At 43.4% G+C, this 21,345-nt stretch overlaps 1 protein-coding gene across 1 annotated transcript in view; it reads left to right on the forward strand.

Annotated features, from left to right (window-relative positions):
- CWF19L2 (CWF19 like cell cycle control factor 2) overlaps positions 1-21,345 on the forward strand; it is an 860,723-nt gene that overhangs the window by 121,988 nt on the left and 717,390 nt on the right. The window contains exon 5 of the mRNA XM_069202341.1: positions 18,682-18,801. Coding sequence (XP_069058442.1) covers positions 18,682-18,801 — 120 coding nt within the window. The remainder of the gene's footprint in view (positions 1-18,681; positions 18,802-21,345) is intronic.

The raw sequence follows: 21,345 nt of genomic DNA on the forward strand, positions 1-21,345 counted from the left end.
ATGTTCCGAAGAGCATGGTCAATGTAAATATCTAGTGTTGGTTCAGGCCAAAGCATACCCACTCTCTGCAGTAGTGTACAGCCACCAACTTGGTGCAAGGCAGGCCTTTCTCAGAACCTGTCATGCAGGTGACTGTTAAAATGGGCACCTCTATCATATGTTGAGTCATACATCTCAACCAGTATAAAGTTCAAGAACAATTGCCGCCTCAATATTCGGATAGCCCTCAAAGCCATTCTGCAGCTCTGTTGTGGCAAGGTAGTCCTGATCGAAACAGACAACATGACTACCATGTATGACATCCCAAAACAAGGAGGTAGACACTCCAGCCAGCTCTCTTGTTTAGTGCAGAACATCTGGCACTGGGCGCTCTGCTACAACATTCACCTTTTGGCAGAGCATCTCCTGGGAGTGTCCAACGACTTTGCAGTGGTGCTCAACAGGAAGCATCAGCAAGTCCACAAGTGGGAACTCCACCCCCCCCAAATACTTCACAGATACTGCCAGTGTGGGGGCACTCTGCGAAATACCTGTTCCCCTTTCCAGAAAATGGAAAATGGCTCAGCTTTGCCACCAGATAGTCACACCCACAGTCCATGGGCAATATACTATAGGTTAACTAGTTGGGGATAATTGCCAACGCCAGTCAGTCATAATCCTTGTATTCAATTTATAAGAAAATACACCATACAGGTGCAATATACGTACATCACAATATCATCTGAAAATCGAAATAAATAGATAAAAAGAAAGCAGCTTAAGAGTGAAACTCTACAGGAATGGTTGGTACAGCACTCAAATGAGGTCTGTTAAGAATTCATTGAAAGCCTTAATTTGCCGGCCTATTTTAAGAAACCTGTTAGAGAAAAATGGAGAGACTCAATAAGCAATAATTGTTAAAACAATAGGGTTGGTCTAACTTGAGTAAAATCTGAATTCTTTAATTGCAGTACTATGAACTTAACCCTCAAGTGGGCCTAACATCTACAAAAAACATAAAGTGCCTAGTTTCCTTTACTGAGGTTGAATCACACCTACAAGGTGCCAGTCTCTCAGCCTTGTACCATCCTCTCAGTACCACAAGCAAAGAGTGTGATATGCGTAGCTTAAACCTAGTTAGAAATGGCAGGTGTTAATGCTGTGAACAGTTACCAGATAAGGGTCTTTGTATGTTCTTATAGGTACAATAGCTAAGTTTGATCTACTTCAAATCTGCTCTAGTAATGCTGTCGGGGTTATGGAATAAACCAGGTTGTCTAGGAGCACAAAACATCATTTTGACATATTATCTATTTCATCTGTTGCGCCCCAATCCTGCTATAAACAATCCAATATTATAACCTTATTAAGGGATGGACCACTCAGTAGCCAGAGCGATAGCCATCTGAGAAGGGGGGAAGTGCAAGGACATTGGAGAAGCAACCCACACCAAGTTCCTCATGGGCTGTATATGCGAGGGTGGATTTAGGAAGGGACAGGAGTTGTCTCTAAAATGAATTCTCTACTATTTGTAAAGTAGATGTATCCGCATAACCCCAAAGGCCATTCCCGTAAGCCGTGGCAGAGAGGCACTCAGATTGACAAATTTTAATCATGGCTGCAAGTGGCCTATTACCCAACCTACCGGCAAAATCGCAAACTGCAGAAATGGACATGGTCATAGAACGATTTTTGATGGAGAAAGCAGTTTACCAGGAACCTTTCTGCTCCAAAAGTACCCCTAGGTATGGATCCCAGACACTGGTAACTTCAGTACCAGCGATAAAATGTCGATAGGATTTAGGTTTGAGCCTACCACCATTATGTGAGACTTTACAGAGTTTATTGACAAGTTCAGAGAGGTCATAAAATCTTCTAAGGAATGCAATTAATATTTTAAACCAACAGATGTGCGGGCTAGCAGAACTGCATCATTGATGTAGAGGAGTCCCGGAACAGATCCATCTCCCACTATGTTCAAATGTCTAGAACCATGAAGTCAGGCCAGTTCTAGCCGCTTAATGTAGAAGGTGAATAAAATGGGAGCTAGAATATACCCCAGTCTTACCTCTACTTTTACTTCAAATCTCATCTTACATTGGCCATTCATTCCATATCTGATGACAGCAGACATCCTTATATGGATCTCTTAGAAAAAAAAAATTACAATGTCTCCATCCACACTGCTTGAAATCAAGTCCAGAGTTTGGCTCTGTTGACTTGATCGAATGCTGATGTAAGATTTATAAAGTCTATATGCAAGACCCCGTGCTTAGCAACTACATATTTATTAAAAATAAGATATAGATTTTAAGATTGGTCGAGGGCGCTCTGTTCAGGCCTGAAGCCATAATGTAAGCCAGAAATAATCGTATTACTTTATGCCCAGGAGATAAGTCTAGTCAGAACCACTCTTCAGACAACTTTAACTACTAAGACTATTAACGAGATGGGCCTCTAACAGTGAGGATCCCCTTTATCACCCTTCTTATAAATGGGCACAATAAAAGATTGCGACCAGGAACTAGGCAAGCCTTTTCTGACTGCTGCATTAAAAATCTGCGTAAGCATTGGAGCCCATAGATTGGGTTTTAGCTAATACAAATTGGCAGGCTCCTTGTCTGATCCCTGGGCCTTGTTCTTTGGCCAATAAAGGCCTTATGCACTTAATCTATGAAGAATACAATGTTTGAGACACCAACAAGAGATTCCGATTCTTACTCAGAAATGGGCGAATAGTCTGAGTTGTAGACAGATTTAAAATGTTTAACCCGGTGTTCGGGTGAAGTATGGGAACATACCGTTTTTGCATCACTGGGCGATCTACATTTTTCCAGAAAAGGGTACTCTTATAGCAAGGGTGCAGGCTGGCAGAAGTTGGTCCCAATCATCCTTTTTCTGGGCCTTTTTCCTGTCCTTTATAGCCTTTCTTTGAAACTGTAGAAAAGATGCAACCAAATCTATGTCTCTAGGGTGAGTTCAATGAAATCTCTGCCCCTATGCACTGTGGAGCACCTATTATTGAGCCATCAAGGGTGGCGTGGGTTTTTAACCGTTAAAACTAAACTCACTGAGCGGCAAATGCCACCACAGGCAGCAAAGATATCACTGGGCTCCTCCTGGAGACACTTGTCACTTTCAGTGGCACATGAGACAATTAAATTGCTATGAAGGGGAATAAAGAGGGAAAAACACTTAAGTAAAGGAACTATCGACAACCCCAGTTTCAGGAATACAAATGAAATTAAACTTTCCAATAAAATTACAACATGGGACTTAGGGCCAGATGTAGCAAAGGTTTTTACCCATTCTGTGTCTATGGGAAAAAGTGTTCGTACATATGGCCCATAGTGTTTCTTTGAGTATAAACCTGTGATATTCCACCCAAGAATGTCTAAAGCAAAATCAGAGCCCCCTCTGGAATTAGTCATGGGAGCCTGAGCAACAAATACAGAGGTCTTTGGGAAAGACAGTCAATCCTGACAATCCATAAAGCTTAGCGGCTCAAATAAATTGATGATGGGAATGTTACTGACATATCTGGTGGCTTGCTTAGAAACTGGTAGGTGCCCCGACCTCCATGCATCTGACCCAGACAGGTGTAGAGTTGGCAAATAAAAAGTCTAGAGGGGGAGCATGTATAAGTAACCGGGCATTATCAATGCCAAGAAGGGTACCACACAATCCCCATCATAAACCTTCTGGCTTCCACCTATCCAATTAATTTGCCTCACCATTTGTACATGATTAAACGGAGATGGATTGCCCCCACGTGCTCATTAAATCTGGCCCACTAACTTGTGCCCGTGATCCGACAGGACTGTAACTTCATCAACAAGGTTAGAGGTAATTAAACCCATATAACTGATCTCAAAATTATATTGAGCCCAGCTTAAGTAGAGGATTAAAGGATTATTGTTGCTGAACATTGTCCTGAAACCATGAAACACTTTATAAGTAAAATAAGGGGAGACGAAATACAAATTTAATTGATTGTTGTGGATGTACTTCTCTTGATAAAGTTGGGTTGATGTACTAAGAAATCATCTACAGGGCTCCTACTAAGCATGAAGTGCAAATTAATCTTTTTAAAAAATGTAGCATTTGTGGATCATCCAGAAATAATTCTTCTTCACTCTCACAGTCAAATGGACAATCCTGGGCCGCACAGATATGCATATTAAAATCGCCAGCTATAATCACAGGGGTGTATATGATAAAATCCTCTCTACAGTGTATTAAGAGATCTTGTAGCACCGTCAAATGTTCAGTCCTCCTAAGGGATAAAGGAAAATTATAAAAATAACCAACAATCTATTTGATTTTGAGAATCGTAAGAGAACAGGTAGAATATAAGGTGAGCCTGTGTTTGAGATAGCTCACAGCCCCGTTTCTGAGTAATCAGTGTAATTAAACCCTCTTTTGCATGACCAGATGTAGTGTAGCGGGGGGGAATAAAGAAGTAAAACCACTTAAGTAAAGGAACTATCGACAACCCCAGTTTCCGGAATACAAATGAAATTAAATTTTCCAATAAAATTACAACATGGGACATAGTGTTTCTTTGATTATAAACCTGTGTTATTCCACCCTAAGAATGTCTAAAGCAAAATCAGAGCCCCCTCTGGAATTAGTCATGGGAGCCTGAGCAACAAATACAGAGGTCTTTGGGAAAGACCGTCAATCCTAACAAACCATCGAGCTTAGCGGCTCAAATAAATTGGTGATGGAAATGTTACTGACATATCCAGTGGCTTGCTTAGAAACTGGTAGGTGGCCCGACCTCCAGGGATCTGACTGAGACAGGTGCAGAGTTGGCAAATAAAAAGTCTTGAGGGTGAGCATGCATAAGTGACCGGACATTATCAATGCCAAGAAGGGTACCACACAATCCCCATCATAAACCTTCTGGCCTCCACCTATCCAGTTAATTTTGCTCACAAGTTATACATGACTAAACAGAGATGGATTGCCCCCACGTGCTCATTACACCAATGCACAACTTAATTAACTAACTGCTGTGTGGTTTCATATGCTTCCTCCTTCAGCCACGGAAAATTAACAAAAACTAACTTAAACGGTGTGGCACCAGGTGCAGTGAAAGTCTGTGAAGCTATATCTGAGGCTTGGTGCTACCTCTGTTAGAACTAGCCAAACTTTCAGAGTCTTGCCTACTGGGCAGCACTGAGGATGACGACTGGAAAATCGGGCCACAACCTGAAGAAGTGGGTTTAAACTAGTGACCCTTGGGACTGCTGCGAGGGCTCTTAGTCACTGGCCATAACATTCAAATGGCTTGCAGCCATTGTGTCAGGGCCACCGACTTCCTTACCACTAACTAAGCAAACATTTTGCTCAATAATATCACTGGAAACATAGTTAGTCTTTTGGTCCGAACCCTTGTTTCCACATGACTCAACATAGTCCCTTAACCCTTTGAGGTTTAGTCCATATTAGAGAGTCTTTGTTAAATAGACTTCAGAAAATGTTTCAGGAGTTCCGCTTTAGCATAGATGTCTATCAACAGGGTGTCCATTTGTGAAGGTATAATGGCACATAAATCCCCAGCTACTTCAAGATCCTTAGTCACTGCAGAAATGTGAATGGTCACCCCCACCTCCTTCCCTAAGGCCTGAATTATTGATACCAGTGCCCCTTTTGACTACGATTGCTCTGTTCTTTTTCCCACAGTAGTTGGAATTAGTTCTGGAGCCGGTGGAAGCCACTGACAGTACTGGAACCTTTATGCACAATTTTGGGTGACTTTGCAAATGTGTGTGCCGTAGATGAACTGGTAATAACTCTAAGGGACGTTGTCAGGGGATTACTGCAAAGTCCAAGTTCCGCCCCAACAGATGTAATTTAATCACTTAGGGGGTTATTCTAACTTTGGAGGAGGTGTTAATCCGTCCCAAAAGTGACGGAAAAGTGACGGATTTACCACCAGCCGTATTACGAGTCCATTATATCCTATGGAACTCGTAATACGGCTGGTGGTATATCCGTCACTTTACCGTCACTTTTGGGACGGATTAACACTCCTCCAAAGTTAGAATAACCCCCTTAGTGTCCCAACTGCTGAGGTGAGAAAATACATAACAAGAGTTTTTACGATTAATTAAATTGATGCGATCAGCCGCCAAGGAAGAATTTGACCTTTTCCCCATGTTAAGCTTTTACTTAGGATGGCCGGGTGTAAGAGGAAAGCGACAGAAACCAGCCCAGCCTCATACAGGCAGGGCTTCACTCGTGTGTGTCCTGTGCCGTGGGGTGATTCAGTGAAATGTATGGCACCCAGCTTGTGCTGATGCAGCGTCCCTGCCTTTCAGCAGGCAAAGGAATATCGGTGACAGAGTCCTTTCCCCCCAAAGCCCAGAAAAGGCTTCCTGGGCCACGGTGTGAGGCGAGGAAAGTTATGGCGCCAGGTTGGCACTGATGCAGCATCCTTGCTTTCCAGCAGGCACAGGATTACGGAGGAATGACTGCCTGCCCCTGAGAGTCTATAAAAGGTGTCTGAATGCCTGTTTTTACACTTCTCCCGCCCACTGCTTTCCTTTGAGGTCAAGAAGTTCAAGCAAACATCTCTAACTCTCGTCTTAGTGGCACTAATTTGGGCCAGACCGCCTTGGTTTTCCACTCTGCGGAAGTTATCACTCGGCCCCCTCAGAGGCTTTAACTCGGGCTAGACGGTCTCGGGCAGGGTCAAGTTAGGCACATCGGGATTTTGGGCAGTGCAATCTTGCAGTTGGCATCAGTTTGGTCCTAGAGTTCAGATACCTCTGTCTTCCGCTAAAGTGTATGTCTATCTTGAAGGAGGTCTGACCCAAGCATGTTTTGCCACAAAATGGAAGAGGTTTGCAGATTACTGCAGTGCCAGCAAATGAATTCCTTTAAAACCCACGGTGCAGGAGATGTTGCCTATGTTTTGCATCTACAAAAGTTGGACCTTCCCTACACCTCTGTTTGCCAACACTTGATAGCAGTTGCAGCCTACATGCAGAACAGATAACACTTCCTTGTTCATGGTAGCAGTTGTCAAAGGCTTTATGGAGGCACTCAAGAGGGTATTTCTCTCAGAGTACCTCATGCTCTGTGGTAGAACCTCAACATAGTTCTTACCAGATGTATAGCCCTACTATTTGAATCTATGCATTTGTGCTCTCTACAATTTCTGTCTTGGAAGGTAGCTCTCCTCGTAGCTATCACCTAGTTTAGGGACATAGAAGAGCTGCCAGCATTACCAATAACACTAGGGGTTTGTCTTTTTAATAGGGCTTGGGTCTCTGGAGGATATGGGCCCACCGTAAAGAGCTGTGCACACCACAAAAGCATTTTGTAGAAGTGGCTTGGCGACCTAATTGGGGCTTGGGTGTCTGAAGGAAGTGGGCTTTCTTTAAAGAGCTATGCACATGGCAATGGCTATGCTTAGTAGGGGGCTTTGCCACATTATTAGACATTGGTTTCTGGAGGGATTGGACACTTTGTAAAGAGCTGTCCACAGGGCGAAGGTGGTGCATAGTAGGTCCTTTACCACCTCCTCTGCCTTGCATGTCTCGTGGGAGAGGGCTCTCCTTGAAGAACTGTACTGTTTGTAGAGTAAATTGAAAAGCACAAGCGTGAATAATGTTATCAGTGATGTTGTCCCCGATGTCATTTGAGAGGTCATCAATAATGTCAGTGAATGTCTTGATGTAATACAGGGAGTGCAGAATTATTAGGCAAATGAGTATTTTGACCACATCATCCTCTTTATGCATGTTGTCTTACTCCAAGCTGTATAGGCTCGAAAGCCTACTACCAATTAAGCATATTAGGTGATGTGCATCTCTGTAATGAGAAGGGGTGTGGTCTAATGACATCAACACCCTATATCAGGTGTGCATAATTATTTGGCAACTTCCTTTCCTTTGGCAAAATGGGTCAAAAGAAGGACTTGACAGGCTCAGAAAAGTCAAAAATAGTGAGATATCTTGCAGAGGGATGCAGCACTCTTAAAAATGCAAAGCTTCTGAAGCGTGATCATCGAACAATCAAGCGTTTCATTCAAAATAGTCAACAGGGTCGCAAGAAGCGTGTGGAAAAACCAAGGCGCAAAATAACTGCCAATGAACTGAGAAAAGTCAAGCGTGCAGCTGCCACGATGCCACTTGCCACCAGTTTGGCCATATTTCAGAGCTGCAACATCACTGGAGTGCCCAAAAGCACAAGGTGTGCAATACTCAGAGACATGGCCAAGGTAAGAAAGGCTGAAAGACGACCACCACTGAACAAGACACACAAGCTGAAACGTCAAGACTGGGCCAAGAAATATCTCAAGACTGATTTTTCTAAGGTTTTATGGACTGATGAAATGAGAGTGAGTCTTGATGGGCCAGATGGATGGGCCCGTGGCTGGATTAGTAAAGGGCAGAGAGCTCCAGTCCGACTCAGACGCCAGCAAGGTGGAGGTGGAGTACTGGTTTGGGCTGGTATCATCAAAGATGAGCTTGTGGGGCCTTTTCGGGTTGAGGATGGAGTCAAGCTCAACTCCCAGTCCTACTGCCAGTTCCTGGAAGACACCTTCTTCAAGCAGTGGTACAGGAAGAAGTCTGCATCCTTCAAGAAAAACATGATTTTCATGCAGGACAATGCTCCATCACACGCGTCCAAGTACTCCACAGCGTGGCTGGCAAGAAAGGGTATAAAAGAAGGAAATCTAATGACATGGCCTCCTTGTTCACCTGATCTGAACCCCATTGAGAACCTGTGGTCCATCATCAAATGTGAGATTTACAAGGAGGGAAAACAGTACACCTCTCTGAACAGTGTCTGGGAGGCTGTGGTTGCTGCTGCACACAATGTTGATGGTGAACAGATCAAAACACTGACAGAATCCATGGATGGCAGGCTTTTGAGTGTCCTTGCAAAGAAAGGTGGCTATACTGGTCACTGATTTGTTTTTGTTTTGTTTTTGAATGTCAGAAATGTACATTTGTGAATGTTGAGATGTTATATTGGTTTCACTGGTAATAATAAATAATTGAAATGGGTATATATTTTTTGTTGTTAAGTTGCCTAATAATTATGCACAGTAATAGTCACCTGCACACACAGATATCCCCCTAACATAGCTAAAACTAAAAACAAACTAAAAACTACTTCCAAAAATATTCAGCTTTGATATTAATGAGTTTTTTGGGTTCATTGAGAACATGGTTGTTGTTCAATAATAAAATTAATCCTCAAAAATACAACTTGTCTAATAATTCTGCACTCCCTGTATGTGAGGTCCTCGTAAGCAGTGCATGGTGGGGAACAAGTTCGAGCTAGCTCTGTAAATTGCAATTGGTGAATTTCAAGTTTTTTTTGTTTTAAGGTGGTACTTTTTATATTATTATTAGGTGGAACTATAAAGTCACTTTAAACTTTGTTTTTTTCAGTGAATTTCTGGAACTTTTTTAAGCATAACCTAAATTCTTAATACTTTACCTCATCATGACATTATTTTACGTTAGTTTTTTTTCAGTGAATTTCAGTTTTTTTTGTTTTTGTTTTTTTAACGTAGGAGGATATTATTGCCAGACTCAACTATAACGTCCGTTTAACCTTGCCTTTATTAACTTACCTAACTATAATGTGACCTTAATCTGTGGCCATGCCGTTTGCCAAACTCCCTGCTGCTCACGTCCCATGACCTTGTGAGAGTGGGGTTGCGCTTTAGGACTTCACCTGTGGCTTTGTTTTTTTTCAGTGAATTTTTGTTTTTTAATTTGTTTTTAACGTAGGAGGATATTATTACCAGACTCAACTATAACGTCTGTTTAAACTTCTTTTTATTAACTTACCTAACTATAATATGACCTTAATCTGTGGCCAGGCCCTTTGCCCAACTCCCTGCTACTCACACCCGTTGGTGTTACATCAGGTGTTACATCTTAGTCGAATGGCTTTTGCAGTTCTTAGAAAGATAAGGTCAGGCGACATCTGTGTCAGCTGGCAGAAATGGCAATGATTCTGCATAAATCTGGAAATAGGGCGACTCCTATTGTCTAAAATTGAGAAAATGGCGACTTCCATTACCTAAGATAAAATCAGGGCATAATTAAGATGGAGGCAAACCTTAGGGGCTTTACGTCAAACTGGATCCAAAGTAGGGCTGATAGACATGAGGTTGCTGAAGCGCGGGCTCCCAGTGCAGTCATTGACGAAAGTGGGAAATCTCCAAGTGGGTGAAGTGCACGCCCAGGAAGGACTTGACGTTGCTCAGATACAACTTGATGTTAATCCCAGTGATGCTGGTTCCTCTGGCAGAAAGTTGGCAAAAAGTTTCCAAGTCCCACTTATTGCAGTTTTGGGACAGGAGGAGTACACTCTAACACCAGCAAGGGTCCAAGATCTGGGTGGCAACACTTTGGGGTTAGGACTCACTCCAACAGAGGCCAGCTGTAGGGTTCAGGTTAGGCCCAGTTCTATGTGGTCAGCTGGGCAATTGCAGGGAGAGAGGCCTCTAAAAGCGTATTGTGTACTTGTAGCTGAAACAGGAGAGCAGCCTGCTGACCCATAGCCACTTCTGGAATACTGGGTTTCCAAGAAGTTAGGTCCAATCTTACGTCAGGTTTCAGACAGCATTGGTGATATGTTTTACTGGGCTAGGGTGGTAGGTGGCACACAGAGTACTGAAGACCACTAGTAGCATTTAATTTCAGGTCTTGGGTACAGGTAGTACTATATTCTAGTGATCTACAAGCAAATTAAACGTGCCAATCAGGGTTTTGACAACCAAAGAAAAAGGAAAAGCATAAAACAAACGATCCATGTACTACTTAGAGGGGATGCTATTGAAATTAATGATCAGTATTGTAACGTCATTTCCAATTACATACATGGCATCAACAGCAAAGGAGGTAGAAGACCAGAGAAGGGGGCAAATAGGTATTCATCTTAGTCATAACAGCAGGGACCTACAGCAGTTAGCGGTGGTGGTATTGGTGATGTCTGATGGATGTCATACTGAACACGAAACCACTCAAAGCCCAGCTTCACTGCTCCCATTAGTGTGAGTCACGTGTCATGAGGTAATTCCCTCAGTGGTTGCCGAATATGTTTGGGATGGGACGTGAGTGGTTTAAGAGAGGCATATAACTCACTAGTAGTGTAGCAGTGTATAAAGCTGCAAAGCCAGGCTGCTGTTGTGGGTGATGTTTTACTGCCTCCAATGTATTGCTATTTCCCGTTTCACCAACAGTAGAGCTAGTGCTGCGTAGCGTCTGGTGGATTTGGGAATATCGGGCACTTAACCCAGCAAGGCAGGAAGGAGACTGGGGTCCAACGTCATCACAATCATCAAAGAGAGGCAGACAATATACCTCTCCAATATTGAGCAACAATAGGGCATGTCCACGTCATGTGGGCAAAGTCTGCCAGTGGTGCCTGACATTTAAAGTGACAGGAACTTGTACGGTCTACTCTGGCAATCCTAGCAGGGGTAACGTATATGTGATGTAAACATTTGTAGTGGATAAGTCTATGTCAATTATTCATTGAGATCAGGCGTGTCTGCGCACAGCAGGTCCTCATATATTTTGTCAGGGAGCAGGCATCCCAGTTCTGACTCCCAAGTGGTACACAGTTTGGCATTGTGGGAGAGAAGGAGATCCAGACAGGCTGTGTATAGCCTGGAAACCAATTTGTTAGTGTCTGTGATAAGTAACGTTAGAGGTTGGAAGTCATCCGGTGCAAGAGGGTACGTGGGGAACATAGCGCGAAGAGCTCTTTGCAGTCGCCGAAGAACAAAATGATCCATATGGGATGCTGTAGTGAAACACATGTCGTCGGTTCTGGAAAAAAATCTGTCTCTCCAGGAACAAGTCCCCGAAGGTACACAGGGACATGTCAGATAACATACGCTGCACTAATTCTTCTCTGGTTTTCAGGAGCCATGGGTTGTTTGTCAATGGCAATGTCTGAGAGTATAGATTCCACCCACTAAGCATCCGGGCCAGTCTATGCCAGGCCCAACAAATAGTTGAGACCGTTTGTATATCAGAAGGGCCCATCGGATGCCCCGTAGGGAGCCATGCCCTCAAGGAAATGGGGTTTATGAGACCTCTTTCTGATATGGTATATTGGAGGCAGGCATCCGTGTGATACCAATGGAACGCAAAGCGGCATTGTGCCACCAGGTAGTATAAATGAAAATGAAGCACACTAAAGCTGCTGCGGTTACAGGGAAGCACTAGTGTGTCCCAACGTATCCGCGGGTGTTTATCTGCCCATATGAGTCGTATCAAGAGGCCCCGAAGGTCAGCAAAAAAGGATTTGGTTAGGGGGATGGGGATGTTTGTAAAGAGGTACAGAAAACAGGGCAGCACCACCATTTTGATTATGGCGATACGTCCCACCATTGAGATTGGTAGCCGGATCCAGCAGTCGCTATGTGAGGCGAAGTTTTCCATAGCCGGTCCATAATTAAGATGGAGTATCTGTTCCTCATCTTGGTGGACAAATATGCCCAGATACTTCACATAATGTGCACACCAGTTCAACGGGAACCACAACTAGACTGGGACCGTTGCGTCCGTCAGGGGGAATAGTTTAGACTTCGACCATTCAACCTGCAACCCTGGTAGGGCACTAAAATGGATAATCTCATGTAAGATGGGGTCCAGGTTGTCTTCTGGATGGCAGCTAAGCAACAGGTTATCATTCGCATATAACAAAATGAGCAATGGGCCGTATTTGAACTGCAATCCCCCATGTATATGGTTTTCTTGCAAGTGGCATACTAGGGGGGTCCATGGCTATAATAAAGAGCAGTGGAGACAGTAGACATCCCTGGCGGGTACCTCTGTCAATTGGGAACGAAAAGGAAAGGCTACCATTAACCCTAACCCTTGCAGTAGGATTGGTATACAATAATTTAATCAGGATGGTAAAGCTTTGTGGTAGGCCCAGTTTGCGAAGGGTAGCTAGAGGGAAAGGCCATTCTAGGGAGTCATACGCTTTTTTGGTATTAAGCAAGGCCACCGCCACTGGGGTGGAAGATATCCTGTTTAGTGCCACAAACAGTGTGCGAAGGTTTATGGTCATGTAGCGATGAGAAACAAAGCCTGACTGGGCTAGGGATATTATACTATCCATCAACAAGGACAGGCGTGGAGCCAGCAGTTTAGCCAGTATCTTATTCTCAGAATTTAACAGGGAAAGTAACCTGTTAGAGCCACATACTTTCAGACTTGGGCAATAGTGTGATCACTGCCTCCCGCATCGTTGGCGGCAGGACTCCAGCAATAAGGGCCTTGTTGTATACCTCCAGTAAATGCGGTGCCAGGATATGTTTATAAGCTTTATAGAACTCTCCAGTAAAGCCATCAAGGCCAGGGGCCTTGTAGCCATCCAGCTCGTATATCGCTAATATTATTACTTCACATGTGAATGGTTCACTGAGTAATTGTTGTTGCGCCAAGGTGAGCCAAACCATGGCTACCTCTTCCAGATATTCTGCCACCATAGGCTTGTCATCCTGCTGCCCAGAGATATACAGTTGAATATAATAGGAAAGGAATTCAGATTGGACTTCCTCAGTACCCATGACACGCGACCCATTCGCTGCCCATAATTATGGTATGTAGGAGACAAAGTTGGAGGGTTTGAGGAGTTTGCCAGTGTGCACCCTGGGCGGTCACAAGACCATAGGCCACAACAATCAACATAACATAAATATAAAAAAAATGTTATCTTACAACTAGATCGAAATACAGTTCAGTATAAACATTTGAACTTTGACTGTACCCCAATACAATTCAATGTAGTATGGTCTTGTCTTAAGTTGCACTGTGTCCTTGTCAATGTGATTGGTGAGTGTTATTTGTGTTTTGGTATGTTTAGTGTATTTTTTAATATTTATAAATGAATTAGCTTTGTATCGATTAGATATATATATTCTTTTGAAACTGTAAATATTGTTGTCTGCAGGTTCTACAACACATAAGAGTTTGTGATATTTTCATTTTTTTCTTGGATTGAAATACACATTTAATAAATATTCTTTTTGAATCTATTACATTGATGTCTTTTTTCATACATTACCTTTTTAGTTTTTGGATTAGGTAGTAGCTCAATATTTGTTCTTGTACTTCAAGTATATTTCCCTGGATGGGCTACTGATTATACCAGGGGCCCTCGATAGTTTATTTCCGTTCACAAGAGCCTGCCTGGCCCCAGACACACACCAGGGGGGTTGGAGACTGCGTTGTGTGATGACAGGCACAGCCCTTCAAGTGTAAGCGCCAGCTCCTCCCTCCACACTCTAGCCCAGGAGACTCATCAGGATATGCAGGCTACACCCCAGCTCCCTTTGTGCCACTGAGCGAATTCACAAACAGTCCAACTGTCAGTCTGACCCAGATGTGCATTCCACAGGCAGGCAGAGGCACAGAACAGTTGAGCAAAAAAATGCCCACTTTCTACAAGTGGCATTTTCAAACTGACAATCTAAAACCAGCTTTCCCCAAATATGTATTTTAAAACTGTGAGTTCAGAGACCATAAACTCCGTATCTCTGTCTGCTCCCAATGGGAAACTGCACTTAAAAGATATTTAAAGGCAGTCCCCACGTTAACCTATGAGAGAGATAGGCATTGCAACGGTGAAACCCGAATTTGGCAGGATTTCACTGTCAGAACATGTAAAACACTTCAATAAATATCCTACCTTTAACATACACTGCACCCTGCCCATGCGGCTACCTAGGGCATACCTTAGGGGGTGCCGTACATGTACCAAAAGGGAAGGTTTGGACCTGGCAAGTGGGTACGCTTGCCAGTTCAAATTGGCAGGTTTAAACTGCACTCACAGACACTGCAGTGACAGGTCTGAGCCATGTTTACAGGGCTACCCCTGTGGGTGGCACAATCAGTGGTGCAGGCTCACTAGTAGCATTTGATTTATAGGCCCTGGGCACCCCTAGTGCAGTTTACTAGGGACTTGTTAGTCAATCAAACATGCCAGTCATGAAAAAGTCAATCACCGATACAGTTTACACTGAGAGCACTTGCACTTTAGCACTGGTCAGCAGTGGTAATTTGCCCTGACTACCTAAACCCATCAAAAACAAAGTCCAGCACACAGTCACAACATAGGAAACAGAGGCAAAAAGACAGGGGAGACTATGCCAAGGTTCCTAGGCCTAACATTTAGCATCAATGCCCCTAAAGCCGGAGTGTAGTTCAGCTATAATGGAGCTTAAGTCAGGTTGTTGTTGAGGGGCATGGCCAAGATGGCGACTGGAGCGGATGCTTAGCACTCAGTTTCGCTCATGATCTAACCAATATCCTCCTGTAGTAACCCCACCCGGTTCCCCAGATAATCAGAACCAGAGTCTCCTGAGGCCCGCGGACACCGGGTCACTCGCAGACAGCTCTAGTCCGCGTTCAGGCAGTGCGGTGAGATGGTGGTAGCAGCCATGACCGGATCTAAGCACGTGCCCGTCATCTGCCGTAAGTAGTGGTGCGGAGGGGCCTGGACGCTGCACTCAGGGGTGGGGCGCTGAGGGCACGGTCAAAAGCGGAGAAATTGCCGCAGGCCAGGATGGCGGGTTGAGGACGTGGACTTGGATGGAGGGCCTGCGGAGATGGTGGAGTCGGTGCAGGCTGTAGATTGACGAGCGCTGCAGCAGCGGGAGACAGGGCTTCCTTGGAGGTGAAGGGGTGAAAGTGGCAACGTGCAGAAACGTGTGGTGAGTGGGAAGTGACACCTGGGGGGAAAACCGGGTGCTACAGCCAGGGGACGCCAATCTGGATTGCAGGCAGTGACGCGGCCTACCCACCGGGCTACGTATGTGCCCTGGCTTAGGGGCACTTGAGAGGACATGACTGGTGGGGCGGCCACGGATCTCCAAAACGCATAGGCCGCAGGAGCAGCAACCCCCTTCAGAGGAGGAGGGGTGCCCACCATAGTTAATACCACATCAGCTAAAGTCTGAAACCCCACCAGGACTACCTCGCCTCAACATACAATGGGCGGTGGGTGATTGTGGTCATTTTCAATTCAGGTCTTCTTAGAGTTAATTGTGTATTGCCTCCTTGTTGGTTCATCATTACTCTGTCCACACCATGGTATTTTTCCTGATCTACTATTGTATTTGCATGCCTCCCACACACACGGAAACCAATAGATGTATATCTTCCCTGCCATCCTCCCCTCTAATTGCACTTTGGGCCAGTTTGTCTCTCAAGAGCTCACTTCGGCTGTCCATTATTTTAGGGTACAGTGGTGACTACTTACCTATAAGTTGTCAGAGCATAGACAATCCTAATGGTTATTTATCACTCTTCTTATTGTCCTACTGTTACTGTTAAAGGTTGTTCTGAATCTGATATCGTGTACTTCCTCTACATTTTCAGCTCTGGTTGGGCCATACAGTTAATCTTCCCTCACCTTTTTCTGTACTCTCTCTACTGCTTTTTTTCAAAACCCAGTTTGGGTATCTATATTTTTGAACCCCACTGAGCAGGGCGTCCTTTTCCCTACTGTAAGCTTCTGTATTACTGCTACTAAACTTAGCTCTCAGTAGTTTCCTAAATGGTATACTGCTTTTTAGGCCGTTCGGATGATTGCTAGTTAGTGGCGTGTAGAATACTGTTTCATGCCATTGGTTTTCTAAACAGATCAGTGTTTTGTCTTCCTTCCTAAATTCTGACTTTCACATCCAGAAAGTCTGTCTCGTGATTACTGTTAGTAGTAAACCGTATAATTTACATAATTTCTATTGGTATAGTGCACAGATGCCCTTGCCTTCCTTTCACTACCTTACCTGATCGTGAAGAATATAATCTATAAACCTGTGTGAACGTGTGTGCATGTACGTATATATATGTGTGTGTGTGTGTGTGTGTGTGTGTATATATATATATATATATATATATACAGGGAGTGCAGAATTATTAGGCAAATGAGTATTTTGACCACATCATCCTCTTTATGCATGTTGTCTTACTCCAAGCTGTATAGGCTCGAAAGCCTACTACCAATTAAGCATATTAGGTGATGTGCATCTCTGTAATGAGAAGGGGTGTGGTCTAATGACATCAACACCCTATATCAGGTGTGCATAATTATTAGGCAACTTAACAAAAAACAAATATATACCCATTTCAATTATTTATTATTACCAGTGAAACCAATATAACATCTCAACATTCACAAATATACATTTCTGACATTCAAAAACAAAACAAAAACAAATCAGTGACCAATATAGCCACCTTTCTTTGCAAGGACACTCAAAAGCCTGCCATCCATGGATTCTGTCAGTGTTTTGATCTGTTCACCATCAACATTGCGTGCAGCAGCAACCACAGCCTCCCAGACACTGTTCAGAGAGGTGTACTGTTTTCCCTCCTTGTAAATCTCACATTTGATGATGGACCACAGGTTCTCAATGGGGTTCAGATCAGGTGAACAAGGAGGCCATGTCATTAGATTTCCTTCTTTTATACCCTTTCTTGCCAGCCACGCTGTGGAGTACTTGGACGCGTGTGATGGAGCATTGTCCTGCATGAAAATCATGTTTTTCTTGAAGGATGCAGACTTCTTCCTGTACCACTGCTTGAAGAAGGTGTCTTCCAGGAACTGGCAGTAGGACTGGGAGTTGAGCTTGACTCCATCCTCAACCCGAAAAGGCCCCACAAGCTCATCTTTGATGATACCAGCCCAAACCAGTACTCCACCTCCACCTTGCTGGCGTCTGAGTCGGACTGGAGCTCTCTGCCCTTTACCAATCCAGCCACGGGCCCATCCATCTGGCCCATCAAGACTCACTCTCATTTCATCAGTCCATAAAACCTTAGAAAAATCAGTCTTGAGATATTTCTTGGCCCAGTCTTGACGTTTCAGCTTGTGTGTCTTGTTCAGTGGTGGTCGTCTTTCAGCCTTTCTTACCTTGGCCATGTCTCTGAGTATTGCACACCTTGTGCTTTTGGGCACTCCAGTGATGTTGCAGCTCTGAAATATGGCCAAACTGGTGGCAAGTGGCATCGTGGCAGCTGCACGCTTGACTTTTCTCAGTTCATGGGCAGTTATTTTGCGCCTTGGTTTTTCCACACGCTTCTTGCGACCCTGTTGACTATTTTGAATGAAACGCTTGATTGTTCAATGATCACGCTTCAGAAGCTTTGCAATTTTAAGAGTGCTGCATCCCTCTGCAAGATATCTCACTATTTTTGACTTTTCTGAGCCTGTCAAGTCCTTCTTTTGACCCATTTTGCCAAAGGAAAGGAAGTTGCCTAATAATTATGCACACCTGATATAGGGTGTTGATGTCATTAGACCACACCCCTTCTCATTACAGAGATGCACATCACCTAATATGCTTAATTGGTAGTAGGCTTTCGAGCCTATACAGCTTGGAGTAAGACAACATGCATAAAGAGGATGATGTGGTCAAAATACTCATTTGCCTAATAATTCTGCACTCCCTGTATATATATATATATATATATATATATATATATATATATATATATATATATATATATATATATATATATATATATATATATATATGGTTTAAAAGTATGCTAATAAGCTTAATGTTGTGACCCATAGGAGTTCACCCATTTGTGTGAATATCACGAGTGAATCAACCCTTTCTTACAATAGTTAACTGGCTGATTGATTGAGATATTATTTTCAGTTACCTATATCCATTTTACTTTTTTTCAGAGGGATGACTGGATGACGTTAGACTTTATGTCAATGAAAACTACATCAGTTGCGTCACTGAGAGCAGAAAAACAGAAGGAAAAGGAACTGGAGCAAGAAAACTTGCAAGCCATCGAACAGGTACTGCAGTTTGTTTAAACAAGTGTGATGTTGTGGTTTACTACGTTTCTATAGCCATGAACTTTGACCATGTTGCAGCAGCGCAGTCAAAGGTATCACTTGTGAATGTTGTGATTTTTAAATGTAACCACAAATTATGACTTTATGCCTCAAACTTATCGTTTTCCTGTGGTTGACAGCACATTTTCACTTTTTAGCACAGATTTGTTCAGTTCGTCATGTTTTCCTTATTGCATTGCCTCGGTTGTCTGTGACAGAGGCGTTTATAAAGCCTGTCTTTGCGTGGCATGCAGGTATTCATTTGTTCAAACAATTTACTGCACATCGAAGTAACAAAAGAAAGGCTACTCGCATAGTATATCCTCAAATATCTATTGATCCTAGAAAACTGATGTACAGTAGTGGCTGGACTCTAGTCACACCTTGCTTTGCATATCTAGCATACCGACGTTGGTTCTACTTTTACCATCTATTGCTCTGTCCTCAAAGAGGGTATTGATCCATTGCTCATCATGGACCACAAAAATCAAACAAAGATTTAAGAAAGTTGTCTTTAGCCTCAAGGAGCTGGGGAGTTTTTGCCTTTCATGGAGTGAACCTTGAAAGCTCCCTCCTTTGTGCTGGCATAAGCCAATCTAAATTATCTAGCATATTTCGAATCCACACAGTGGTTGGTTTTACTGTACGGTAACACTCTATACTAAACCTGATTAAAGATCTCGCTCCTCTTAATGTAGCTTGGCCTCAGAGAAGGTCCATCGATCCTTTATCTTGTTTTATTTGTACCCAAGAAGCCTTATGGTCAAACTGCCATTTACCACCTGCCAAGGACAGCATTCTGTTTAATTAGAAAGAATAAACCAAGGCATGTATACCTGTAGGATAGCAATCGAGAACACAAAAAAAGTTACTTCATCTCTTCTATGCTGCTGGTTTCGAATTGTACTGGGGAATTATTCAACATCTTAAAGGAGGTGAGAACATTTTGTTTCTCTTCATTTCCAGCATCTACACTCGGCTCAAAACATTTTTCTTAAAAAAGTTCAGACTGTAATGGGTTGAATCAAAGACAATTGTGGCAAAAAAAAACAAGTCTGCACAAAAAGGTACAGTTCTGTACTTAAAGATGGCTCATCAAACTTCATCTTTATGAATCCCATTGAAACCAATTGTAAACTGTCTATAGCAGTTTATAACCAGACCTTAAGTAAATATGTAGTTGAATTCTTTGGTTTACTGTGAAGTTTCAGAAGCTGAAGTGAGACCCTAGGAAGCTGTAGAGAAAGTGGGTAGAAGCCCTGCTAATCCTAAACACCTCTAGACATTTATATAAAAAAACTAATCTAGATAGTAAAAAAGAAAATATCACAGCTCAAATGGCAACATCACAAAATGCCCCTTGAGATCTTTTCCATACCCTGGCGACTATAGCTGAAGCAATTATCAATAGCTCAAATTCCCCAAAGTATTATTTTATAATAAAATTCAGTTCAGGAGAAGTAAAAAGGATGAAAGGGCAAATTGGTGATAGCAAATGATGTGGGCACTATAGCTGTTCTAGACCGCCCCTGCAGGCCAGGCTCGGAAATACATGATCACATTTGTGGAAGCAAGGGTCCCAGCAGCTTCCCCCTCATCATTATGGCTTCAAATTCAAAAGAAAATACTTAATGATGTTGGATTCTGGGTGGACCTGAGTTCCAACATTGCTCCCACTGCCAATCATGTAGGCAGTCTGACCAGCAGAGCTGGGTACCAGTGGTTGTTCCTGCTGGGGTTGCACCATAGGCCCTACTTGGTGGCTCAGTCAGACCCCCTAACGGACACTTTGGACATTGGTATGAGAAACTCAATTGGCTGGACGCAGCGGGGAACTGTATTTGCCAGACCCTGGAGAAATCTTGGAAGGCTTTGGACATTCCTGGCCCTGTGAGAGAGCGTGGGTGTGGACACCCCTTCCCTCACTTGCTTGATCCTTAAACCCAGAGCTTTTAGAAGCCAGTAAACATTGCACCAAATCGTTGGGAGTTGTGCCTTCCCTTTGTCCCTACATCTTAAATGAGGTTGCACTCATATCGGAGCCCTGAGGAGAGAGGCACCAGCAAGATTGAAGAAACAGATCTGCAGTTGGAGCCCAGTCTGCTGGGACCTGAGCTTTTTTAGTCCCACTGTCCCTTGCCAACTAAAGGCCCTCATGAAGGAGAAAAATTAAAATAAGCAGCCTTGTGAGACTGTAGTATAAGACAAGTGAGGGTAGTAGTAAGTGGAGGAGCATCCCATGGCTGGAGCTTGATTGATGTCACTAGATACGAAACAATGTTCTAAATCTAGGCACGTTATCTCTCTTTAAAGTGAAGCTAAGATAACCTGTTACACTGGCAGCAGTAGTATGTTTTGAGAAGAGCTCCTCTCCTTGCCATACGTAGACAGAGCTCAGAAAATGGACCCTGTCATCATCTATCGTCCAAGCTTAAAACTAGCGATTTGTCCAAAGGTGTAGTCATCACCCAGCATCTTACAACATGAGGATGCACAGCAAGCGCA

The sequence above is a fragment of the Pleurodeles waltl genome, chromosome 8 (assembly GCF_031143425.1).
Source record: "Pleurodeles waltl isolate 20211129_DDA chromosome 8, aPleWal1.hap1.20221129, whole genome shotgun sequence".
Classification (NCBI taxonomy): domain Eukaryota; kingdom Metazoa; phylum Chordata; class Amphibia; order Caudata; family Salamandridae; genus Pleurodeles; species Pleurodeles waltl.